The sequence below is a fragment of the Equus asinus genome, chromosome 8 (genome assembly GCF_041296235.1).
Source record: "Equus asinus isolate D_3611 breed Donkey chromosome 8, EquAss-T2T_v2, whole genome shotgun sequence".
NCBI classification, from domain to species: domain Eukaryota; kingdom Metazoa; phylum Chordata; class Mammalia; order Perissodactyla; family Equidae; genus Equus; species Equus asinus.
The window spans coordinates 97252047-97276415 of NC_091797.1; the positions used below are offsets into that span (position 1 = coordinate 97252047).

At 43.5% G+C, this 24369-nt stretch overlaps 2 protein-coding genes across 3 annotated transcripts in view; one reads left to right on the forward strand and one right to left on the reverse strand.

Annotated features, from left to right (window-relative positions):
* Positions 1 to 24369, forward strand: part of LOC123275623 (tubulin alpha-3 chain-like) — a 95039-nt gene that overhangs the window by 15103 nt on the left and 55567 nt on the right. The gene's annotated exons all lie outside the window — the stretch shown is intronic.
* LOC123287903 (cationic amino acid transporter 4-like) overlaps positions 12256 to 24369 on the reverse strand; it is a 58664-nt gene continuing 46550 nt past the window's right edge. The window contains exons 5-6 of one of the 2 annotated variants that reach the window (XM_070516507.1): positions 23609 to 23674; positions 12256 to 19296 (exon numbers count right to left, since the gene is read on the reverse strand). In XM_070516507.1, the coding sequence (XP_070372608.1) occupies positions 23619 to 23674 (56 nt within the window). In that variant the 3' untranslated portion in view covers positions 12256 to 19296; positions 23609 to 23618. Of the gene's footprint in view, positions 23675 to 24369 lie in introns of both variants that reach the window. The other variant, XM_070516506.1, reaches the window with a different exon arrangement.

The window sequence follows — 24369 nt, forward strand, 5'->3', positions numbered from 1 at the left end:
CTCATGGCACCAGCCTGGGGCCTGTGGCTCCTGCATCACACAGCGCAGCTTCATTGAGGCTCCCGGCTTCCACATACCACGTTCATCCCCCACGTCCTGGAGGGACATCTTTTAAAATGTATAGTTTCCCTGAACTTCAACAGGGAGCACTCCACTGAATTTGTTGCCTCAGTGACTCACGTCCCCCCATGACAAGCATTTCCCCTCTGTGCTTTCGAGGAGTTCTGTTTCCCCTTTTTCTACAGGAAAAGGCAGAAATGAGTGTGCTGGCCAGTGACAGTCCCCACAGGCCATCTCGATGGCCAGGGTCGGGAACCCAGACAGAGTCCAGCCCCTCAGTGGGCTCCAGGCCATGACCTGGAGCAGCTGCACACCCCGATTCTGTGGGGAACCTAAGGCCAGTGAGTGCCAACATCCCCACACCCCCTCATTCTCCTAGGCTACCACAGTCCCCACAGTTGGGCCACTCTAACAACTATATTTTCTTCCACCCCAGAAACTGTCATTAATGAAGTGAACAGAAGTCTGTGTCCTTTCCCCTGGCCTTGTCCCCTATATTCTGCCACCCCACCCCACTCCCTCCACCCCATCCCCCATCCCCATCCTTGCCTTGGTCCCTCTATCGTCCCTGTCCACACCCCATGGCACTCCCACAGCACTGACTACCGCCTGACCAGCAGTTCCCTTCCCAGCTGTGCCACCGCTTGGCCTCCCTGCAGTCTGAGTCTGGATGGCATGTGCGGCTCTGTCTCCCCGCGGCTTTTCAATCGCAGACATGTACATGTCAGCTGGTGTGTTAAGTGTGGGGGAAACTGTGGCTGACTGCAGAGACCCACTCCTTGATGATAAGGGCTTCCCTGCTAGGCAGCATAGGTCATTCTTGCTTAGGTAACAGCAAGCAGTGCTGTGCCTAGCATACACTGGGTGTTCAAAAAATGCCTGATGGGACATACACACAGGGAAGAAATCCATGTGAAGATGGAGGCAGAGATTAGAGCAATGCATCTTGTTGAGACATAAGCTGAGGCATATTAAAACTTTGAAGAGCAGTGACATCAGCATCATGGCAGAGTGAGTTTCCCAGTAATCTCTCCTTTCCACCATACAATGAAAAAGACATTCATACTCCAACAGAGGACATCCAAACACAACACAGAAAATGTTTGAGAGACCCACACAACCATACAACAAAGGGCAGACAGCCTGGAGCCCCCCTCAGAGGAGGTGGAATGGGGTAAGAGAAAACATCACTCCCTCCCCTAAATACTGTGATCTGGGACCATGGGACACCTCCAAGAGGGAAGGAACAGGGGAGGGGAAGTTCATTCTTGGGAACCTCAAGGATCCCGAAGGGCCCTTGCAGCCTAGAGGGAAGCCCTCTACCAGGGCAAAAGCTTTTGCAGGGGGTGACCTTATCAAGCCAACACTCCAAGGAAAGCAGATACTGAGAGCAGAGGGAGAAAACTGTGAGTCCATGCAGGAGAAAGCGCCCCTCCTCCCACCCGCCCAGCGCCAGCTCCAGCACCTGGGATCTCGGGTGAAGGCAGAGGACTCAGAATACATGGCTCTTGACCCCCAGCCATTGGCAATAGGTGGTAACTGTGACCAAATAACATCAGGATGTGAAAAAACAGAACCATGCCCTCTAGCAATATCAAACATTGTATTAGATCCTCAGACCACAGAGAAAATGATAAGTACCCAGAAATAAGTCCTGAGGACACAGAAATATGTAATCTAAATGACAAAGAATTCAAAATAGGTATCATCAAAAAACTCTAATAAGAGTTAAAAGAGAATGTAGAGAAACAATTCAATGAGTTCAGGAGCTACTTCACAAAAGAGATTGAAACTATAAAGAAGAATCAATCAGAAATATTAGAGATGAAAGTCACAATCAAAGAAATAAAACAATATGGATTTCCTGAATGCTTCAGCAGACATCATAGAGGAGCATATCAGGATAATCGAAGATAGATATGTTGAAATGGGCTCCTCATAGAGAAGGAGAGAGAACTAAGACTAAAAAGAAATGAAGAAAGTCTCTGAGAAGTATCGGACTCAATTAGGAAGTGCAACATAAAAATTACAGGTATCCAAGAAGGAGGAGAGAAGGAGAATGGAACAGAAAGCTTGTTCAAAGAAATAATAGCAGAGAACTTCCCAAACCTGGGGAAGGAGATGGAAATCCACGTGGAAGAGGCTGCCAGATCTCCTAAATATGTCAATGTAAAAAGACCTACTGCAAGGCATATAGTAGTGAAACTGGTAAAAGTGAATGACAAAGAAAGAATGCTAAGGGCAGCAAGGCAGAAGAAAATAACCTATGAAGGAATGCCTATCAGGCTTTCGGTGGATTTCTCTGAGACACCTTACAGGCTAGGACAGATCAGAATGACATACTCAAATCTTTGAAGGAAAAAACTTTCAGCCAAGAATACTCTATCTAGTGAAAATATCCTTCAGTTATGATGGAGAAATAAAAACTTTCCCAAACATAAGCTAAGGGAGTTTGTAGCCACAACACCCTCCCACAAGAAATCCTCAAGAAGGCCCTTATATCTTGAAATAAAAGGGAGAAAGAGGTTACAAAGCATAGAGTAACGAGTTAAATAGACAGAATCAGAGCAGGAGAGCAAATACTCAAGTATAGCATTAAAGATAAAGGGAAGGAAAACACCAAAAACAAAGATAATCTTGTCATTTTAACCACAAACTCACAACACAAGATGGGATAAGATGTGAGAAAAAACTTAGGAGGGGAAGAGAAAAGGAACTGAATCAGTTTGGTCTAAGATAATAAGAGGCCATTAGAAAATGGACTATCTTATCCACAAGATTTTGAATACAAACCTCATGGTAACCACTAAACAAAAAATAAATAAGAAGAAATAATAAATAAGGAGAAAACAAAGAAACACAACATAAAAAATGATATAACTCGATTGGTAGACCAAATACACAGGACGAGGAGCAAAGGAAATGCAGGAGAACCAGAAAACTAGTGGTAAAATGGCAGCATTAAGCCCTGATATATTGATAATCACCCTAAATATAAGTGGATTGAATTCTCCAATAAAAAGACACAGAGTGGTGAGATGGATTAAAGAAAAAGACTCAACAATATACTGCCTCCAGAAAACACATCTCAGCTCCAATGACAAACACAGGCTCAGAGTGAAGGGATAGAAGATGATACTCTCAGCTAATGGCAAACAAAAGAAAGCAGGTGTTGTAATACTTATATCAGACAAAGTAGACTTCAAGATAAGAGAGGTAAAGAGAGACAAACAGGGGAAGTATATAATGATGAAAGGGACACTCCATCAAGAAGAAATAACAATTATAAATATCTATGCACCCAACACAGGAGCACCAAAGTACATAAAGCAACCATTAACAAACCTAAAAGAAGATATTAATAATAACAATAATAGTAGGGGACCAAAACACTCCACTCACATCAATAGACATATCACTCTGACAGAAAATCAACAAGGAAACAGTGGAATTAAATGGAAAGTTAGACTAGTTGGACTTAATAGACATATATAGAACACTTCATCCAAAAACAGCAGAATACATGTTCTTCTCAAGTGTGCACAGAACACTCTCAAGGATAGACCCTATGTTGGAAAACAAGGCAAGCCTCAATATGTTTAAGAAGATTGAAATAATAACAAGCATCTTTTCTGATCACAATGCTATAAAGCTAGAAATTAATTATAAGGAAAAAGCTGAGAAAGGGGCAAAGATGTGGAGACTAAACAACATAATATTGGATAAGCAATGGATCACTGAGGATATTAAGGGAGAAACCAAAAAGTATCTGGAGACAAATGAAAATGAAAACATACCGTATCAACTCAAATGGGATGCAGCAAAGGCCATATTAAGAGGGACATTTATCGCAATACAGGCTCAACTTAACAAACAAGGAAAATCCCAAGTAAGCAATCTAAAATTACACCTAAACTAATTAGAAAAAGAAGAACAAAGCCCAAAGTCAGCAGAAGGAGAGAAATAATAAAAATCAGAGTAGAAATAAATGCTAATGAAACAAAAAAGGCAGTAGAAAGGATCAATGAAACAAAGAGATGGTTCTTTGAGAAGATAAACAAAATTGGCAAACCCCTAGCCAGCCTTACAAAGAAAAAAAGAGAGAAAGGTCAGGTAAATGAAATTAGAAATGATAGAGGAGAAATAACAATGGATACCACAGAAATACGAAGGATTATAAGAGAATGCTATGAAAAACTGTATATCAACAAAATTGACAATCTAGAGGAAGTGGATAAATTCTTAGATTCTTACAACCTCCCAAAACTGAATCAAGAAGAAATAGAGAATCAGAATAGACCAAACACAAGTAAAGAGATTAAAACAGTAATCAAAATCATCCCAAAGAATAAAAGCCTAGGACCAGATGGCTTCCCTGGGGAGGTCTACCAAACTTTCAGAGGGGATTTAAGACCTATCTTTTTCAAGCTATTCCAAAAAAATTAGGGAAGATGGAACGCTTCCTAACACATTCTACGAGGCCAACATCATTCTGATACGAAAGTCTGACAAGGAGAACATAAAACAGGAAAATTACAGGCCAGTATTGTTGATGAACATAGATGCAAAAATCCTCAACAAAACATGGGCAACCTGAATATACATCAAAAAGATCATACATCATGATCAAGTGGGATATATACCAGAGACACAGGGATGGTTCAGCATCCGCGAATCAATCAATATGATACACCACATTAACGAAATGAGGAATAAAAACCGTATGACCATCTTAATAGCCACAGAGAAAGCATTTGACAAGATCCAACAGCCATTTATGATAAAAGATCTTAATAAAATGGGGATAGAAGGAAATTACCTCAACATAATAAGGGCCGTATATGACAAATCCACAGCCAACATCATACTCAACTGGGAAAACCTGAAAGCCATCCCTCTGAGAACAGGAACAAGACAAGGATGCCCACTCTCACCACTCTTATTCTACATAGTACTGGAGGTTTTGACCACAGGAATCAGGCAAGAGAAAGGAATAAAAGGAATCCAAATAGGGAATGAAAAAGTGAAACTCTCGCTGTTTGCAGACGACATGATCTTATATATAGAAAACCCCAAAAAATTCATCAGAAAGCTACTAGAAGTAATCAACAACTACAGCAAAGTTGCAGGGTACAAAATCAACTTACATAAATCAGTGGCATTTCTATATTCTAAAAACGAACTAATAGAGAACTCAAGAATGCAATCCCATTCACAACTGCAACGAAAAGAATAAAATATCTTGGGATAAATTTAACCAAGGAAGTGAAAGACCTATACAATGAAGACTGCAAGACTTTCCTGAAAGAAACTGATGACGATAGAAAGAGACGGAAAGACATTCCATGCACATGGATTGGAAGAAAAAAAAGTAGTTAAAGTGTCCACACTACCTAAAGCAATCTACAGATTCAATGCAACCCCAATCAGAATCCCAATGACATTCTTCACAGAAATAGAACAAAGAGTCCTAAAATTCATGTGGGGCAACAAAAGACCCCTAATTGCTAAAGCAATCTGAGAATAAAGAAGAAAACTGGAGGCATCATAATCCCTGACTTCAAAACATACTACAAAGCTACAGTAATCAAAACAGCATGATACTGGCACAAAAACACACACAGATCAATGGAACAGAATTGAAAGCCCAGAAATAAAACCACACATCTATGGACAGCTAATCTTTGACAAAGAAGCTGAGAACATAGAGTGGAGAAAAGAAAGTCTCTTCAACAAATGCTACTGGGAAAACTGGACAGCAACATGTAAAAGAATGAAAATAGGCCATTCTTTTATACCATTCACAAAAATAAACTCAAAATGGATCAAAGACTTAAGGATAAAACCTGAAACCACAATACTTCTAGAAGAAAATATAGTCAATACACTCTTTGACATCAGTCTTAGAAGGATATTTTTGGACATGATGTCTTCTCAGATAAGGGACACAATAGAAAGAATAAACAAATGGGACTTCATCAGACTAAGGAGATTCTACAAGGCAAGGGAAAACAGGATTGAAACAAAAACACAACCCACCAATTGGGAAAAAAATATTTGCAAATCATATATTCGACAAAGGGTTAATCTCCATAATATATAAAGAACTCACTCAACTCACAACAAAAAATCAAACAACCTGATCAAAAAATTGGCAGGGGATATGAACAGACATTTCTCCAAAGAAGATATATGGACGGCCCATAGGCATGTGAAAAGATGTTCATCATCACTGATCATCAGGGAAATGCAAATCAAAACTACAACGAGATATCACCTTACACTCATTAGAATGGCTATAATAACGAAGACAAAAAGTAACAAATGTTAGAGAGGTTGTGGAGAAAAAGGAATCCTCATACACTGCTGTGGGAATGCAAGCTGGTGCAGCCACTATGGAAAACAGTATGGAGAGTTCTCAAAAAATTAAAAATAGAAATACCATAGACCCAGCTATCCCACTACTGGGTATCTATCCAAAGAACTTGAAATCAGCAATTCAAAGAGACCCGTGCACCCCTATGTTCATTGCAGCATTATCCACAATAGCCAAGACGTGGAAGCAACCTAAGTGCCCATGAACAGATGATTGGATAAAGAAGATATGGTATATATGTATATATATATATATATATATATATATATATATACATACACACACACACACACACAATAGAATACTAATCAGCCATAAAAAAAGGATAAAATCGTCCCATTCACAGCAACATAGATGAACCTTGAGGGTTTTATGTAAAGTGAAATGAACTAGATGGAGAAAGGCAATCTCTGTATGACTCCACTCACATGTGGAAGTTAAACATGTGGACAAAGAGAACAGATTAGTGGTTACCAGGGGGAAGGGAGTGGTGGGGGTGGGCACAAAGGGGGAAGTGGTGCACCTACGACACAACTGACAAACAAGAATATACAACTGAAATTTCACAAGGTTGTAAACTATAACCTCAATAAAAAGTAAAATTAGAAAACAATTTGGAGGAAGAGCTGAGAATAAAAATGAGCCAGAGAAAATGTCAGAACACGTAGAGTAATGAGGGCAAATTAACTCTGTGCACACTGTGCGCGTTGATGCTGAGAAAATGCGGGCAGAGCAGCAGGCGCCCCTTTGTCAGATGAGAAGCTGTTGAACTTTCTCCTACTGTGCAAGGATTCACTGTCACTTCTCATCTTTCAAACTATGGTCACAGGCCGTTGATAAATTATGATTAACATTTATTTAAATAGAAAATTTACATGATGTCTGCATTTATCAAAATAGATAAATGGATAATCTTTATCTCCAATTGTTATGTATTATATACATTTTATATATTTCAATATCAATAACACATAGATCAATGTATTTATCATATATAAATGAAAGAAATAATTTCACAAAATGAAAGATAGAATACATGTATGGCATATACTGAAAATAGGAAATACATGTCAGTTTATTAAATTGTTATTTCAGCTACTCATATGGTTTTATTTATGTAAGTGTGTGCTGGACCATGATACACACTCTCCTTCTTGCTATGGGATGATCTGAAAGCCACTGCTGTTAAACCACAGTAAACTGAGCAACAGAAGGGTCCATGTGCCAGATGGAGAGGCCCACACAAGATCACCCACCCTTTCTGCCCTGCACACGCACAGCGATGATTCTGCAAGGCCAGGCTGGAATCTCTCTCTGACAGCCTCCCACTTTGTTGCCTTGTCTCTTCAGATTGACAGCCAGGCAGCATCTGTGTTAAAAAGAACTTCCCCCATTTCTTAGAACTGCGTGCAAGGCTGAGAATTCTGGTGGTGGCTTCCGAGATATTTACAGCTCTGCCATCAGTTTAGAAGTTGTTGTTCCATCTTTCAAATCTTTCTTCTGCCTGCTCAACCTAGAGCAACCCTCTTCAGCAAGAATGTGGGGATCTTGTGGCCTCTGCCTGTTCCGTCGTTCCCAGTCTAGCAGAGCAATGTCAGCATGAACCTGTAGCCAAGAGTGAGTCTCGTTCTGTAATTTCCAGAAAAGGGTATGGTTTATATCATGTAGAAGGAGTTTGTACTCACTTAGTGTGATGCGTAGGCAATTATGCTATCCTCTAAGAGTAAGATCTGTAAGTATTCTCTAACAACTGCCTTGCATCTTTTTTTAAAGATAAACTATGTACATTTTTGAAATAAAAAAATGACTATATATGAAGAGTAGACATGGAAAGTAAGGTGTATGTTTTCAGTAAGAGAAGGTATGAAGATGAATTTTTGTTAAAGGAAAATTAGAAAGTAATTTTGTCCTAAAATAGAATGATTATTCAAAAATAGGAATGAAAAAGACTGGACAAAACCTAGGTAGACATAGAAAGTTGCAGACGGTTTATGAAAAAGGAATCTTTAAGAAGAAATTTTAATATGTGGTCAAGGTGGCTAAAATTAAAATGAATTTATTTAAAAATGAATTTTAATATCAAAAGTACACTGGTACAAAGTTAGAATTTGGTTTTCCTCTCTATAAAAGAGCAAAGTCTTCTCAGATTATTGTTCTGCTCTTAATAAGAAACAGTAAACAACGTTCCTTTACCTTTAATGTAATCTGCCTAGAAAACAAAAATTCTGTGTTTTGTCTTTATGAAGTCTTCTGTTACATAGAAAAGCTGGGTTTTGCTCAGAACCATGTAACTTTCTGTGTTTGCCTTTAAAATCTTTGTCACTTTGGTTAAATAGACAATGAAGTATTGTTTCATTAAAATCTGTGATCTTTTTTTTATTGAGTTATTGATAGGTTACAATCTTGTGAAAATTCAATTGTACATTAATGTTTGTCAGTCATGTTGTAGGTGCACCACTTCACCCTTTGTGCCCACCCCCTGCCCCACCTTTCCCCTGGTATCCACTAAACTGTTCTTGGTCCATAGTTTTAAATTCCTCATATGAGTGGAGTCATACACAGATTATCTTTCTCTCGCTGGCTTATTTCACTTAACATAATTCTCTCAAGGTCCATCCATGTTATTGCAAATGGATTGATTTTGTTCTGTTTTGCAGCTGAGTAGTATTCCATTGTATATATGTACCACATCTTCTTTATCCATTCGTCTGTTGATGGGCACGTAGGTTGCTTCCACGTCTTGGCTATTGTAAACAGTGCTGCAATGAACATTGGGGTGCACAGGACTTTTGGGATTGCTGACTTCAGGCTCTTTGGATAAATACCCAGTAGTGGGATGGCTGGATCGTATGGTAGTTCTATTTTTAGTTTTTTGAGGAATCTCCATACTGTTTTCCATAGTGGCTGCACCAGTTTGCATTCCCACCAGCAGTGTATGATGGTTCCTTTTTCTCCGCAACCTCTCCAACATTTGTTGCTATTAGTTTTAGATATTTTTGTCATTCTAACGGGTGTAAGGTGATATCTTAGTGTAGTTTTGATTTGCATTTCCCTGATGATTAGCGATGATGAGCATCTTTTCATGTGCCTATTGGCCATCAGCATATCTTCTTTGGAGTAATGTCTGTTCATGTCTCCAGCCCATTTTTTGATTGGGTTGTTTGATGTTTTGTGATTGAGTTGTGAGAGTTCTTTATATATTAAGGATATTAAGCCTTTGTCAGATATATGACTTGCAAATATTTTTTTCCCAGTTAGTGGGTTGTTTTTTTGTTTCAATCCTGTTTTCATGTGCCTTGAAGAAGCTCTTTAATCTGATGAAGTCCCATTTGTTTATTCTTTCTATTGTTTCCCTTCTCTGAGAAGGCATGGTGTCCGAAAAATCCTTTTAATACTGACGTCAAAGAGTGTACTGCCTACGTTTTCTTCCAGAAGCCTTATGGTTTCAGGTCTCACCTTTAGGTCTTTAATCCATTTTGAATTTATTTTGGTGAATGGTGAAAAAGAATGGTCAATTTTCATTCTTTTCCATGTGGCTTTCCAGTTTTCCCAGCACCATTTGTTGAAAAGACTTTCTTTTCTCCATTGTATGCCCTCAGCTCCTTTGTCAAAGATAAGCTGTCCATAGATGTGTGGTTTTATTTCTGGGCTTTCAGTTCTGTTCCATTGATCTGTGCACCTGTTTTTGTACCAGGACCATGCTGTTTTGATTACTGTAGCTTTGTAGTATGTTTTGAAGTCAGGGATTGTGATGCCTCCCGTTTTGTTCTTTTTTCTCAGGATTGCTTTAGCAATTCGGGGTCTTTTGTTGCCCCATATGAATTTTAGGATTCTTTGTTCTAATTCTGTAAAGAATGTCATTGGGATTCTGATTGGGATGCCGTTGAATCTGTAGATTGCTTTAGGTAGAACGGACATTTTAACTATGTTTATTCTTCCAATCCATGTACATGGAATGTCTTTCCATCTCCTTATGTCGTCATCCAATTCTCTCAGAAAGGCCTTGTAATTTTCATTATATAGGTCCTTCACTTCCTTAGTTAAATTTACCCCAAGGTATTTTATTCTTTTTGTTGCGATTGTGAATGGTATTGTATTCTTGAGTTCTTTTTCTGTTGGTTCATTACTGGAGTATAGAAATGCTACTGATTTATGCAAATTGATTTTATACCCTGCAACTTTGCTGTAGTTGTTGATTACTTCTAACAGTTTTCCAATGGATTCTTTGGGGTTTTCTATATATAAGATCATGTCGTCTGCAAACAGCGAGAGTTTCACTTCTTCCTTCCCTATTTGGATCCTTTTATTCCTTTTTCTTGCCTGATTGCTCTGGCCAGGACTTCCAGTACTATGTTAAATAAGAGTGGTGATAGAGGGCATCCTTGTCTTGTTCCTGTTTTCAGGGGGATGGTGTTCAGTTTTTGTCCATTGAGTATGATGTTGGCTATGAGTTTGTCGTATATGGCCTTTATTATGTTGAGGTAGTTTCCTTCTATGCCCATTTTGTTCAGAGTTTTTTTTATCATAAATGGCTGTTGGATCTTGTCAAATGCCTTCTCTGCATCTATTGAGATGATCATGTGGTTTTTATTCCTCAGTTTGTTGATGTGGTGTATCACGTTGATTGATTTGCGGATGTTGAACCATCCCTGTGTCCCTGGTATGAATCCCACCTGATCCTGATGTATGATTCTTTTGATGAATTGCTGAATTCTGGTTGCCAAAATTTTGTTTAGAATTTTTGCATCTATGTTCATCAGTGATATTGGCCTGTAGTTCTCTTTTTTCGTGGTGTCCTTGTCAGGTTTTGGGATCAGCGTGATGTTGGCCTCATAGAATGTGTTAGGAAGTGTTCCATCTTCCCTAATTTTTTGGAATAGCTTGAAAAGGATAGGTATTAAATCCTCTCTGAAAGTTTGGTAGGATTCCCCAGGAAAGCCATCTGGTCCTGGGGTTTTATTCTTTGGGATGCTTTTGATTGCTGTTTCAATCTCTTTCCTTGTGATTGGTCTGTTCAAATTGTCTGCCTCTTCTTGAGTGAGCTTTGGGAGATTGTAGGAGTCCAAGAATTTATCCATTTCCTCTAGGTTATCCATTCTGTTGGCATATAGTTTTTTGTAGTATTCTCTTATAATCTGTTGTATTTCTGCAGAGTCTGTTGTTATTTCTCCTTGCTCATTTCTGATTTTGTTTATTTGAGCTTTCTCCCTTTTTTTCTTTGTAAGTCTGGCTAGTGGTTTGTCAATTTTATTTATCTTCTCAAAAAACCAGCTCTTTGTCTCATTGATCCTTTCTACTGCCTTTCTCGTTTCAATAGTATTTATTTCTGCTCTGATTTTTATTATTTCTCTCCTTCTGCTGACTTTGGGCTTCATTTGTTCTTTTTTCTCTAGTTCAGTTAGGTGTGCTTTAAGGTTGCTTATTTGAGATTTTTCTTGTTTGTTAAGATGTGCCTGTATTGCAATGAATTTTCCTCTTAATATAGCTTTTGCTGTATCCCATATGAGTTGGTATGGCATGCTATCATTTTCATTTGTTTCCAGGTATTTTTTTATTTCTTCTTTAATTTCTTCAGTGATCCATTGCTTGTTCAGTAGTGTGTTGTTTAGTCTCCACATCTTAGTGCCTCTCTCAGCTTTTTTCTTGTAATTAATTTGTAGCCTTACAGCACTATGATCTGAGAAGATGCTTGTTATTATTTCAATTTTTTAAATTTGTAGAGGCTTGCCTTGTTTCCCAACATATGGTCTATCCTAGAGAATGTTCCATGTGCACTTGAGAAGAATGTGTATTCAGCTCCTTCAGGGTGGAGTGATCTATATATGTCTATTAAGTGCAATTGTTTTAGTTTTTCATTTAGCTCCACTATTTCCTTGTTGATTTTCTGTCTGGATGATCTGTCCATTGATGTGAGTGGGGTGTTGAGGTCCCCTACTATTATTGTGTTGTTTTTAACATCTTCCTTCAGGTCTGTTAATAGTTGCTTTATGAATCTTGGTGCTCCTGTGTTGGGTGCATGGATATTTATAAGCATTATTTCTTCTTGATGAAGTGTCCCTTTGATGATTATATGTTGTCCCTCTGTGTCTCTCTTTACCTGTCTTATTTTGAAATCCACTTGGTCTGATATGAGAATTGCAACACCTGCCTTTTTTTCCTTGCTATTTGCTTGAAGTATTGTCCTCCACCCCTTCACCCTGAGTCTGTGGTTGTCCTTGGGGCTGAGGTGTGTTTCCTGGAGGCAACAGATTGTTGGATCTTGTTCTTTAATCCATTTTGCCACTCTGTGTCTTTTTATTGGAGAGTTCAATCCGTTCACATTGAGAGTGATTATTGATGCATGTGGACTTAATGCTGTCAATCTGTCGCTCATTATCTTGTTTTTCTGTGTTTCTTTTCCTGTGTGCTTTAGACTACCCATTTAATACTGCAATTTCTTATGCTGGGTTTCTTAGATTTTTCCTTATCTATGATTTGTGACTCTGTTCTGTACTTTATTTTAGTGTCTACCTTGAAGTTTGTATTTAGAATCTCGTGTATAATATAGTCTATTCTCTGGTGGTCTCTTACTTACTCGACCAATACTGATTTAGACCCTTTGCTCTTCCCCTCCTAAATAATTATTTTCATTTTTTATTCCAACTCGTCTTATTAATTTGTAGTTAGAGTGCTAAGATCGTCCTTGTTTTGGTAGTTTCCTTACTTTTACCCTAATGCTATAATTGAATATTTGCTATCCTGTTCTGGTTCTATCCATCGGTCTCCCTAGTCTGTGGCTTGTGTCCCCTTTCTCCCTTTTTTCTTTTTTCAAGTATGAGAGCCTTCTTGAGGATTTCTTGTAATGGCGGGCTTTTAGTTACAAATTCCCTTAACTTTTGTTTGTCTGGAAAAGATTTAATTTCCCCCTCATATCTGAAGGAAATTCTTGCTGGATAGAGTATTCTTGGCTGAAGGATTTTATCCTTTAAAGCTTTGAATATATCACTCCATTCTCTCCTAGCTTGTAGGGTTTCTGTAGAGAAATCTACTGACAGTCTGATAGGGGCTCCTTTATAGGTTATTCTCTTTTTTTTTTTTTTTTACTTCCCTGAGTATTCTTTCCTTATCATTCCTGTTTGCCAACTTTACTATTATGTGCCATGTGGTGGGTCTTTTTACATTGACAAATCTAGGAGATCTAAAACCCTCCTCTACACACATTTCTCCGTTGATCCCTAGATTTGGGAAATTCTCTTCAATAATTTCATTAAGCACACTTTCTGCTGCATTTTCCTTTTCCATATTCTCAGGAATTCCTATGATCCTTATGTTCTTACTCCTCATTGAATCCATTATCTCTTGGAGATTTTCCTCATTTTTTTAAATTCTTAGTTCTCTTTCTTCCTCTGTCTGGCGCCATTCAGCCTGTCTGTCCTCGATTATGCTGATTTGCTCCTCTAGGTTGTCTACACGGGCATTCAGGGAATCCGTATTCTGTTTTATCTGGTCCATTGTGTTTTTCATCTCAAGTAATTCTGTTTGATTCTTCTTTATGATTTCAATCTCTTTTGTGAAGTAACTCCAGAACTCGGCTTGTTTCTCTATCTTTCTCTCTACCTCATTGAGTTTTTTGATTATAGCTGCTCTGAACTCATTATCACTTAGTTTACCTAATTCCAAGTCCTCAGGACTTAATTCTATGTTTTTATTGTTTTCCTTCTGGTCTGGGGCTTTTATAAATTGCTGGATGGTAGAGGAGCGGTTTTTTCTCATGGTGGTAGAATTCAGTTGCAGTTACAGCCTGTCGCCACTAGATGGGGGTCGAGAGCGGCGTGTTAGCTCTCCGCCTTGGGGCAAGATGGCTGCGCCCACTGGCTTTACTGTGGGGCAGGGGCTGTTTCTCACACGCGCCGGTCTGGGTTCAGATCAGTTCTGTTCTCTGGTCTCCCAAGGCCCTTGATTTATGGGGTCCCCGCGGACGGAAGCTTCCCCCCGTCAGCGGGTCTCCACTGAATCAGCGGCAGGAGTCCTGGATGATCCCCCGGTTGTGCGGCCCCTCCCCCGCTCCTTCCCGACCCGCGCCGCAGCGATCGCAGACTCTAGGGGAGGGAGCGATGTTCTCTCCTACCGTTCCAGCGCCTCCAAAGGGGTAAAGCTAGGTTTATGATCTCCGCCTTCTTGGTATTGTAGGTCTCTAACGAGCTGGCATTATGTTTATTCTCTGAAATTCAGTTCTTCCAATCTTTTGTTGTATTTTGGAGGGGAGAGAATCCCGGGTCAGCTCACCCCGCCATTTTGCTCCGCCCCTCCTTCTCTGAAAAACTCTGTGATCATTTTTGATCAAATGTTTTAAACCCTTTTTGATATTTTTTGACAAGCTTCCCCAAAATCAGATTCTAAATGAAGTCTTGTTTTGACCTGAGAGATAGTAAATTAATTAGGCTTATTTGATATGTTAAATTACACGGGAAGCATTGTCAAATAAGGAATAACAATTGGCCTTCTTGATGTTATGCCTTTATAAGTATAGGTTATAAGAGTTCCAGGAATTTTGTAAACTTCTGGAAGTCTAATGTGTCCTGGAATAAAATGTCTGTCATGAAAATTGAGTCTCACAGTAAATGTCAGGAAAGCGCCTTAGCTGACTTTCCTGCAAAGGCAGCGACAACAGAGTCTATGAAGGTTGTGACACATGTGGGTGAAGTTCACTCTGCTTCTCTTGCAAAAAAGAAAGTTGACCTCTCATTGCCAGACTTTTGCCATCCTGATGTCCTTGTAACACAGCAACAGTCTGCTCCTGACTCAGAGACATTAAGGAGGGTGAACAATGGCTGTAAATTCAACAAACAGTCGGGGCTCTGGGAAACCCAAGACAGCTGCTTGGTTCTTCCCGCTTCCTGGAAAACCATATTTTTTCTTTTTTACATTCCTTCCCCCACCACAGTGCAGTAAGAACAACTATTCTGTCCCAGAGGCCTCAGAACTCCTCCTTCTGGGTCCTTTGAGCACCTGCAGCTGGACTTCACTCAGCTGCCACTTCCTATGGCTCATCAGTATGTTCTTGTTGCTGTCTGTGGTTTCTGGATGGGTTAAAGCCTTTCCCTTGCCACAAAGCTGATGCCCTCACAATGGCAGAGAAACTGCTAGAACACCTGGGATGTACCTTCCACAATCTCCATCGATCGAGGCACCCACTTCACTGAGCAAATCATACGAACCTTCATGAAAACTTTGCAAACTTCTTGGGATTATTGCTGTCCCTACCATCTTGATTCATCAAGCAAAGTCGAGAAAACTAATGGAAAAACTGGACTCAAGCAGAAGAAATAGTAATTTTCCTGGGACTACGTGAGCTGAGAAAGATGGTCTAATGTTTTGTTTTTCCAGATTAAAAGAAATCTTTTCTCTTAAGCTATTGACAGTTTGGTAGGACATTCCTTTGTGAACGAAGATGAAACATTTACCTTTTCTCTCTACCTGATCTCTCCAGAATTCAGAAACTCTCAGTGAGGGCTGTCTGGGGGCACAGTGGTTAAGTTTGCAAGTTCTGCTTCGGCGGCCTGGGGTCCACCAGTTCGGATCCCGGGTGCGGACATGGCACTGCTCATCAGGTCACACTGTGGCAGGCATGCCACATATACAGTAGAGGAAGATGGGCATGGATGTTAGCTCAGGGCCAGCCTTCCTCAGCAAAAAGAGGAGGATTGGCAGCAGATGTTAGCTCAGGGCTGATCTTCCTCAAAAAAAAAAAAAAACGAAAGAAAGAAAGAAAAGGAAACTCTCAGTAAGTATTCTTATTTTCACTTGTATAAATGATCAGGTCAAGTTTGAATACAAACAAATTAGTTTTACTGTGATTATCTTTGACCAAAAAAAATTGAGGGTATTTGTAGAGAGGAAAATTATGTTTGTACCCCTGTAGACTTTAGATTCTGATCCTGTTAATTATCATGATGTTTGTTATGTAGACGGAACTCCCCTGGCCTAAGGTATTGCCTTTGGCCTTGCTGACTGTTGGCAGTGCCCTCTTTGCAAAACATGGGCTAACTTGACATGGGACAGTCACCAGCAGATCAGTGTCTGTTGGTCCACAACCTTCTGCTGCTCCCCTGTTGTCTTATGTGAGTGTGACCAGCTACTGTGAATCTCTGTCTTATCCCCAGCCCATCATCAACACGTTAAAGACACTTTCCTGGATTCCAGTTTAAAGCATGCTGTTGCTCAGTCTAGAGCCTGGGGACTGTGTGCTCTGGAAGCTTTGTCAAAGGAAGACAGTCCTCAGTCCCATTGGAAAGGACCTTACCAAGTGCTCCTGACCACTGACACTGCTACAGAAGTAGAAGACATTGCATACTATGTGCCCCTTGTAGGTACACCTTCCACCTACAGGGAACCGTGGGCTTATGAATGTCTAGACAGCTGGCACACGGCAGGATAATTCCTTTAGGATATCATAATATTCCATTTCAAGTTCTTGTTAAAGGAGAAACCCAGCGACAATCTCATTAGTCTAGGAAAGATTTAGAGACTCCATTTTACACCCCATCTACTCTCCATTGATTACCATTGCCAAAGGCTTTGTCCCATGGATTGATTCTGTCCTTGATGACCTGTTGATAAAAAGTTTATCCCTAAAACCATAGCTACACTGACACATTCTACCACTTGAGCCTTAGCTCAACGACAATGATTCCTGATCCCGTAGTCAGGGTCATATTAGATAGTCGAATGGCACTCAGTTATCTCCTTGCAGAACAGGGTGGCATCTCTGTTTTAGCCAACAGCCCCTGCTGTACCTGAATCAAGTCTCCTGGTGACATTGAGTTAGAATTTGGAAAAATTATTAAAATATCTCAGGATGTCTCCAGCCTAATGTCTTTTAATGACACCCTCTCATTCTCTGTCGATGTTTTCATCTGGCTTCCTGGTGTAGGTGCTTGGATTAGATCAGGACGTCAGATATTGTTTACGATGATTATTAGAAATGTGCTACGTGTACTTGTATTTAAGCTTCTTATGCTACTACTGCCTCAGATCTGCTCCAAGTTATACTAATGATTATTGTCCTGATTTGCATGATCTTTGTCACCTTCAAGCTATGAATGACTTGCATTTCTCAATGTTGTGTGTCTCTATCTCTAGAATAATAATTGCACAGTGACTTGAAATGATCAGCCAATCTTCAAACTCCAAAGGATTTGATAGTTTTCCAGATAGAGACCATGCCTAAGACTCATTTCCTGACCAGCTCCTTATTGCTCAGATGCCACCAGAGTCTCTGACTATGTTACTCCTCTGATGATTGAGGACATGGCTTCCCCCAACAAGGGACATGAATTCCCAGAAAAGAGCATTCCTAACAATGAGGGAAATAACATTATATCAAACAGTTGATCCGAGATGCTTTCTGCTGAAAGATCTTGATCAGAAGGGGAAATGTGGACAGTGAGAAAAAAAATGGAGTAACATATGCCAAGGATTCTAAAAGGGAGCTGGGAGGCCCTTAAGGAAATGGGGCTCGTGCAGGCACACCACGTCTCTACCAGAGGGAACGTAACTTTTGAGCTGTGCTTCTCTGTTGTCATCTTGACTTCTTTCAAGAAATGTGCTTACTCTCAAAGAACTTTCTGCCTTAGAGATGGTCTTAGCAACTGATCACATATAGCCAAGAAGTAACAGTTTTTGCCAACACCAATCACAAATTTTGCAAAACACCTGTGTAATTTTTCTCTTTTTTGCCTTTGTAAACCCTTACCTCCTTTGTTTTCCTCAGAAAACATTTGGGTTTTCTGCCTGGGTCTGGGTCTCCTGAGTTGCAATCTAATTGTCCAAAGAAATATCTGCTATTTGAAGTGTACTGAATTTTTTCCTCAGTCGACATCTCATACTTCTGGAGGCCAGGAGTCCCAGACCCACATCTGGGAGGGTTGATTTCTGGTGAGGCCTCTCCTCCTGGCCCACAGAGGGCTGCCTTCTTGCTGTGCTCACATGGGGGAGGAGGAGAGAGCAAGCTTTCTGGTGCTTCTTCTGATAAGGATACTCATCCTCTCAGGTCAGGGCCCACCCTTATGACCTCATTTAACCTTAACTACTTCCTGTCCTCATGTAGAGTCACATTGAGGTTAGGGCTTCCGCATATGAATTTTGGGTGCCAACATTCAGTCTATAGCACCCTCCTTCCTCAGGGCTCCGACCATGCCTCGCTCATGACTGAACGTGTATCACGTTGTGAAGTTAGTACTATTTATTTGTCTGATTCAAAAAAGCACAAAGAGTAGAATGTGTGGAAAATGCAGAAAAATATAAATAAAATAAAGGTACATAAACCCACAACTTGGAGATAAATATTATTAATATACCAGGGGTATTTTTGGTCTTTTTGTGTGTGTATATACATTCATACACATTTTTTACACAATTAAGATCAAACAATATGGGTCTTTTTTGGTAACAGCTTTGAGATATAATTCACATACCATACAATTCTCATGAGTGAAGTCATTACGTGAGTGAGAGCAGAGGGAGGCCCAGGTTAGCACAAGGACCATGGGGACTGAGAAGGGTACAGGTGTCTGAGTCATCATGAAGGCCGACTCTGAGGGCTTACCCCAAGCTGACATGAGGACTCAGTGCAGACTCAGGTGGTAACAAGGCATGGAGAGGTCCAGAACCCTCCATGTGAAGTTGAAGCAGCCAATGGAAGGTGAGGAAGCCACACTCCACAGTCATTTAGGGGCAGACGCTGGTGGGGACGGGCTGAAGGCTGGCAGCAACTCTGTTCTGTGATCCACTGTGCAGGTAGCAGTCTTTCTGCAAAGCCCTGGAAGAGTGACCTTCACTGAGCTGGCGAGGTCATCAAACTCTCTGCTCACTTGGACATCCTGAGGAGAGACCCAGGACCAGGAAGCACATTGTCACCTTCTGAGAACTTCACTTCTTTTACTCACACACAGAGGGTCTTGGAGAAGCTCCCTAGGACAGTTTCTCTCCTCTGGATGACAACGTCATTACTCCCCAAACTATTGAAACGGAGAAGGGCTGGGGCTCAAAGGGACTTCAGGGGGCTGGTTACATAGGTCTGTGCTGTTTGTGAAAATTCACTGGGCTCTGCCCTTAATCCACGTGCACTTTGCTGCATAAATGTTGTTCCTCAACAGGAAATGAAAACCAGAGAGGTTGGAGGAAGAGAACCAGCACTGAGTCTGTCTCTGCACAGGCCCTTTCTGTAGGGTCTGTCATCTCATCATGTCTCACAGTCACCCTGGCTGGAAGGTACTAGCGCTGTTTCACACGGACACAAGGCTGAGTCCTGGAGAGGGTTTTACATGAACTGTAAGGATTCAGAAGGATTTCCCCTAAAGCTGAGGATACAATCTGGGTTAGGCAGATTAGACTAATGACAACAGTGAAGGAACAGGAAATAGAACATTGTATCTAGACTAGAGCTGAGCTCTGATTCAGAATCCAAGATCCAATGTTGATGGATCAGGATTTGGTCCCAGGCCTGTCTGATTCCAAACCCTATGGGATTTCCATTATACTAACGCTTCTGACAATAACCGTACATCATATTGAACAAGAATGTACTGTTGCAGGACAATTTCACGTATTCTGTTTGTTTTAGAATGATGGAGTACAGTGCTGAACGGCCTTCTCAGAGCAGAGGGACTTGGTCAAGGCAAGCTCATCTCTGGCTGTGGAGCCATAGAGACGAGGCAGGGAGAAGGGAGAAGGAAACAAGGACGTTCGACACCAGGTGTCCCGAGCCTGAGGGTTGGAGCTGTGAAGACAGGTCTCTGGAGGGGCTTTGACTCAGGTCTGGACTGAAGTGAATCAGGGTTGGAATAAGCAGTGATTTGGGACTAGACTTTCTTTTAATAATTCATATTTGGGGTTCTCTCCTTAGTGTTTAACTGCCTCAGAAAAGAATGACATTTTTTCTACATTAAAAAGGCAAAGTTGAGTGAAAGGGGTCCTGATCTCCATCACACCCCCACAGTGACTCTTCCAGGACCAGGATCCCCCTGCAGGCAGCGCGGGTGGGGGAGGGGCCACCCTGCAATTGCTGGACCTGCAAATCCAAACATCAGTGAACAGGGAGCATCGTGCCCCTGAGCCAGCTATTCTCTCTCAGCCAGTGAAGAGCCCAGGTAGGGGTCTGAGGAGAGGCCAGGGCGGCACCCCAGTCAGGAGCAGGAGTGGGGCCAGAGGGGCCTCAGGACCCACGTTCAGGCCTGGGCTGGAACGTGGACTCGGCCACACCACGCATCTGGGCAGGACACTCTAGGTCTCCAATCCCCACTCTTTCCCTTAAATGACACCTCACAGGGCTGCTGGGAGGACCGAGGTGGGGTTTAGGAAAAGCTCTCACAGAGAAATCCAGCAGTTCCTGGGCAGACACTGGGTCCCCCTGCACTGGAGGACACCAAAGCAGACACCTGAGAAACACACACGCAAGACACTGAGAGAAGCTGAACCCAGGGAGGTGGGAGAGCAGTGTGAGAGGGAAGCAGGGACTCCTCATCTCTGTTGACATGGCTGAGGACGGCCCCACTGCCTCCACACAGAAGTGTCTCCATGGGACAGAATGCCCTGGGTGAGGCTGCAGGGCCAGGAGAGAGTAAGGGGGTGGATGCTGGCTGCAGCTCTATGCAGGGGACAGAGACAGACACACAAGACACACTCCTGCCCATAAAGGGATCACCCACTGGGGGAGAAGAGGAAAAGGAACATCACACAAATGCAGTGTGATGCGTGCAAGGAGAGAGTGTGCACCAGCTCTCCTGGGGGTAAAGGTCAGATGGGGATATAGAGCCCCTGAGCTGAGCTCTGCAGGTGAGGTGGGCGGAGCTGGGCATTTCAGCAAGAAGAGCAGCAGGAGCAACGCAGAGGGAGAAACTGCCCCGTGTGCATGGAGACTTCCAGGAAGCTTGGAGTGAGAGGATGGATTTCAGAGCGGGAGGGAAGAGGGGGTTGGCAGAGCCCAGATCCTTAGGCAGTACTGTGAATGACACATTGCTAAGCCTGGATTCATTCAGAGGGGAGCTGCTGACAGGCTTAAAGTAGGAGAGACAGGGGCACGTTTCTGGTGTAGAAAGATCACCTGGGAACAGGTGGGCAGGAAGGGCCAGAGAGGAGGAAGTCACAGGAGCACAGGCCTGGAGGAGGGGAGTGAGAAGGAGGAGCAGGCAGCCTGAGCTCTCTGCAGGAGGTGAGATGGAGGAGGGAGATGTGGGGAAGAGGGGGACAAGCGCTGGGCCCAGCTTCTGATGGGAAGGAGGCTCCTCGCCAAGAGGCAGCCCTTAGAGGGAGTTAATGCAATCAGGTCAGACTCTCAGAATCCCATGTCCCTATGGGCCATCTGGGGGACTGTCCAGCAGGTGGTTGGAAATGGGTATCTAGAGCTTAAGAGAGAGGTCTGGGTTCCAGCCAAGGTCAGCAGAGGGGTGAACCTCAGGCTGGGGAGCGGGGTGCTGCAGGGGACGCCTCTGCCAGTTGAGGGAGCTGAGGGCCAGGCAGGGCTGGATCCCATGGAGCTGATGGTACTGTCCTCTGAGCACACGCTCTTGTCACAGTGGTCCCCGTGGACCTGCTCCACCCTCTAGTGCACCCTCCCTTCTCTGTCTTCTGCTCTCCGCCCTGCTCAGCTGCTGGCTTCCCACAGGCAACGCTGGAGGAAGGAACCCCTGCTGTGCACACAAGGCCTCAGTTAGGTCTGAGCCTGGGTCCAGCAAGGCCAGAGGAAGAGCAGGGGAGAAGGTGAAGGGGAAGGGAGGATGCCCTGGCCATCACAGCAGAGCAGCTGTCCAGTGGGCTCAGGAGGAGGAAGGACAGCTGGGAGGGAAGGATGGAGGGAAGGAGTCTGCAGAAGTGCATGGGCCATGCCAGAGGTGAGAGAGTGATGGCAAAGGGAAGAAGTGGTCACAAGTAGAAGCCAGGAGGCCCCCTCCCCAGTGGGGCTCTGGAACCTGTGCACCCTGCTGCCACTGGGGTGGGGAGATGTGACAGAGGAGGGATCTGTGTGGACAGACACAGGCAGGTCTGTGCTGGGGCCTCCCCCATCAGGCCAGCACTCACAACAGGAGTCCTCAGTGTCAGATTGACCAGAGGCCCAGGCTCAGGTCTCCCACTGCAGATGCAGTTGTTGCTGTAACAGAAAGACATGTGCATTGTGCTGCCTTGCACACAGATCCCCTCAGGGTCCCAGCTGGAGCAGCTGGTGCATCACTGGGTCACGAGTCACATTCCAGCCTCCACACATGCCCTGGGGACCCTGGGCATGTCAGTGAGTAAAAGCTGGATAATGACCCTGGGTCATCAGAGGCCCCCAGTGTTCAGATCACCCAGCAAACATGCCTAGAGTGCCCCCCTTGGTGTAGAGCAGCTGCTGCTCCCTGGCCCTCAGAGCTCAGCAGGTGCTCCCCTGTGGTCTACCCCAGCTGGCACCCTGTCCCTATCACCATGACAGCAGCTGTTCAGGAAAACCACCCAGCTCCCTCCATGTCCTCTCCTCCTCCTCCTCCCGCTGGACCTGAACTCCAGGCCTCAGCACAGCTCTTGGCCACTCTCTCCTGGAGCCAGTCCCACTTCTCTCTGACTCCTCAGACCCCAGCTCTGGCCTCGAATTTCAGCATCTCTGAGGGCCTTCTCTGGCCTTGGCTCCTTCCATGGGGAGCAAAGGTGGGCAAGATCGCAGCGGGCAGGCTCTGCTCTCTCTGGCAGCGAGGACCTGTCGGGCCTCTGCCTCTTTCCTTCCCTCTGGCTTGCTGCCCCTGCTTTGGTTCCCTGCTTTGGCCTGGAGGAGCAGCCCACACACAGCAGGCCCCCAGCAGCCATGAGCTGAGCAGAGCACGTGAGGACCCACCCTGCACCAGGCTTTCTGAAGATGCTTCACACACATGTGTGCAATTCCCAGCCCCAAGCTGTACAGTGGGAATCACGAGCCCCAATGTTTGAATGATGAACTGGAGTGAGACGGACGGAGCTGGGTGCTCTCAGATTGTGGCTCAGGCCCCATCATGGGTAGACTGTGGTAGGTTTGGGAATTAAAGTGGTGAACAGCAGCAAGATCACAGAGACCCTAGTCCCTGGGGTGGCTATGGGCCCTCAGACTGTGACAGGATGGTCACCCAGAGCTCTTCAACTCATGTTGACTTTCTCCAACATGTTGTTGGCCTTAAGTGCCTCACCCACCGTGGAAGCTTCAGGATCTCCTAGACCATTGTATGAGACATCCAGGACTCTCAGGATGAAGTTTCCCTGAAACACAAAAGAGCAAAGCCTTGGGACCTCATGTGATGGTGGAGAAAGTCAGGGGCCACAGCCTCAGAGCCCAGGAGGCCCAAGGTGCAAAGAGCACAGATGAAGTGTGAAAGGGCAGAGTCCAAGTTAGAGTCTGTGGTTTGGATGGTGGTGAGCAGTGGAGCTGAACCCCTGGAAGCACAGTGGACAGAGAGGAGTGGATGTGAATGACACTCAGAGCCCAGGGCACTGCCACGCAGCAGCAGGCCCCACAGACACAGCTATCAGGCCCCATGCCCATTTGGGGGCCTCTCACGGGCAGGCACCCTGAAGTACAGAGCAGCCCAGTGACCCAGGGGGTCTCCAGTGAAGGTCTGCTGGAGGCTGTGATGGGGAGAAAGGTGGAGCTCGTGGATGTGCTGGAAATTCAGAGCCTGCCCTGCCACTTTGTGGGCAGAAGCCCAGGTCAGCCCCTGTCAGAGGGCAAGGTAGCGGCTGCCCTTCCTTAAGGAGGGCCACACAGGGAGCCAGTGCCAGGAGCACTGCAGGCCCCTGTGCCACACTGACAAGGGCTGGAGCCACCCGTTCCTGAGGGCTACAAGTCACAACATCCAAGGGAGTAGGTGGGCTGTTTGAGAGTGTGCTGGGATGCAAGGGTACCAGGGTGTCATCTCAGGAAGCATCTGCATATGCCTGACAGTGAGCATGTGTCA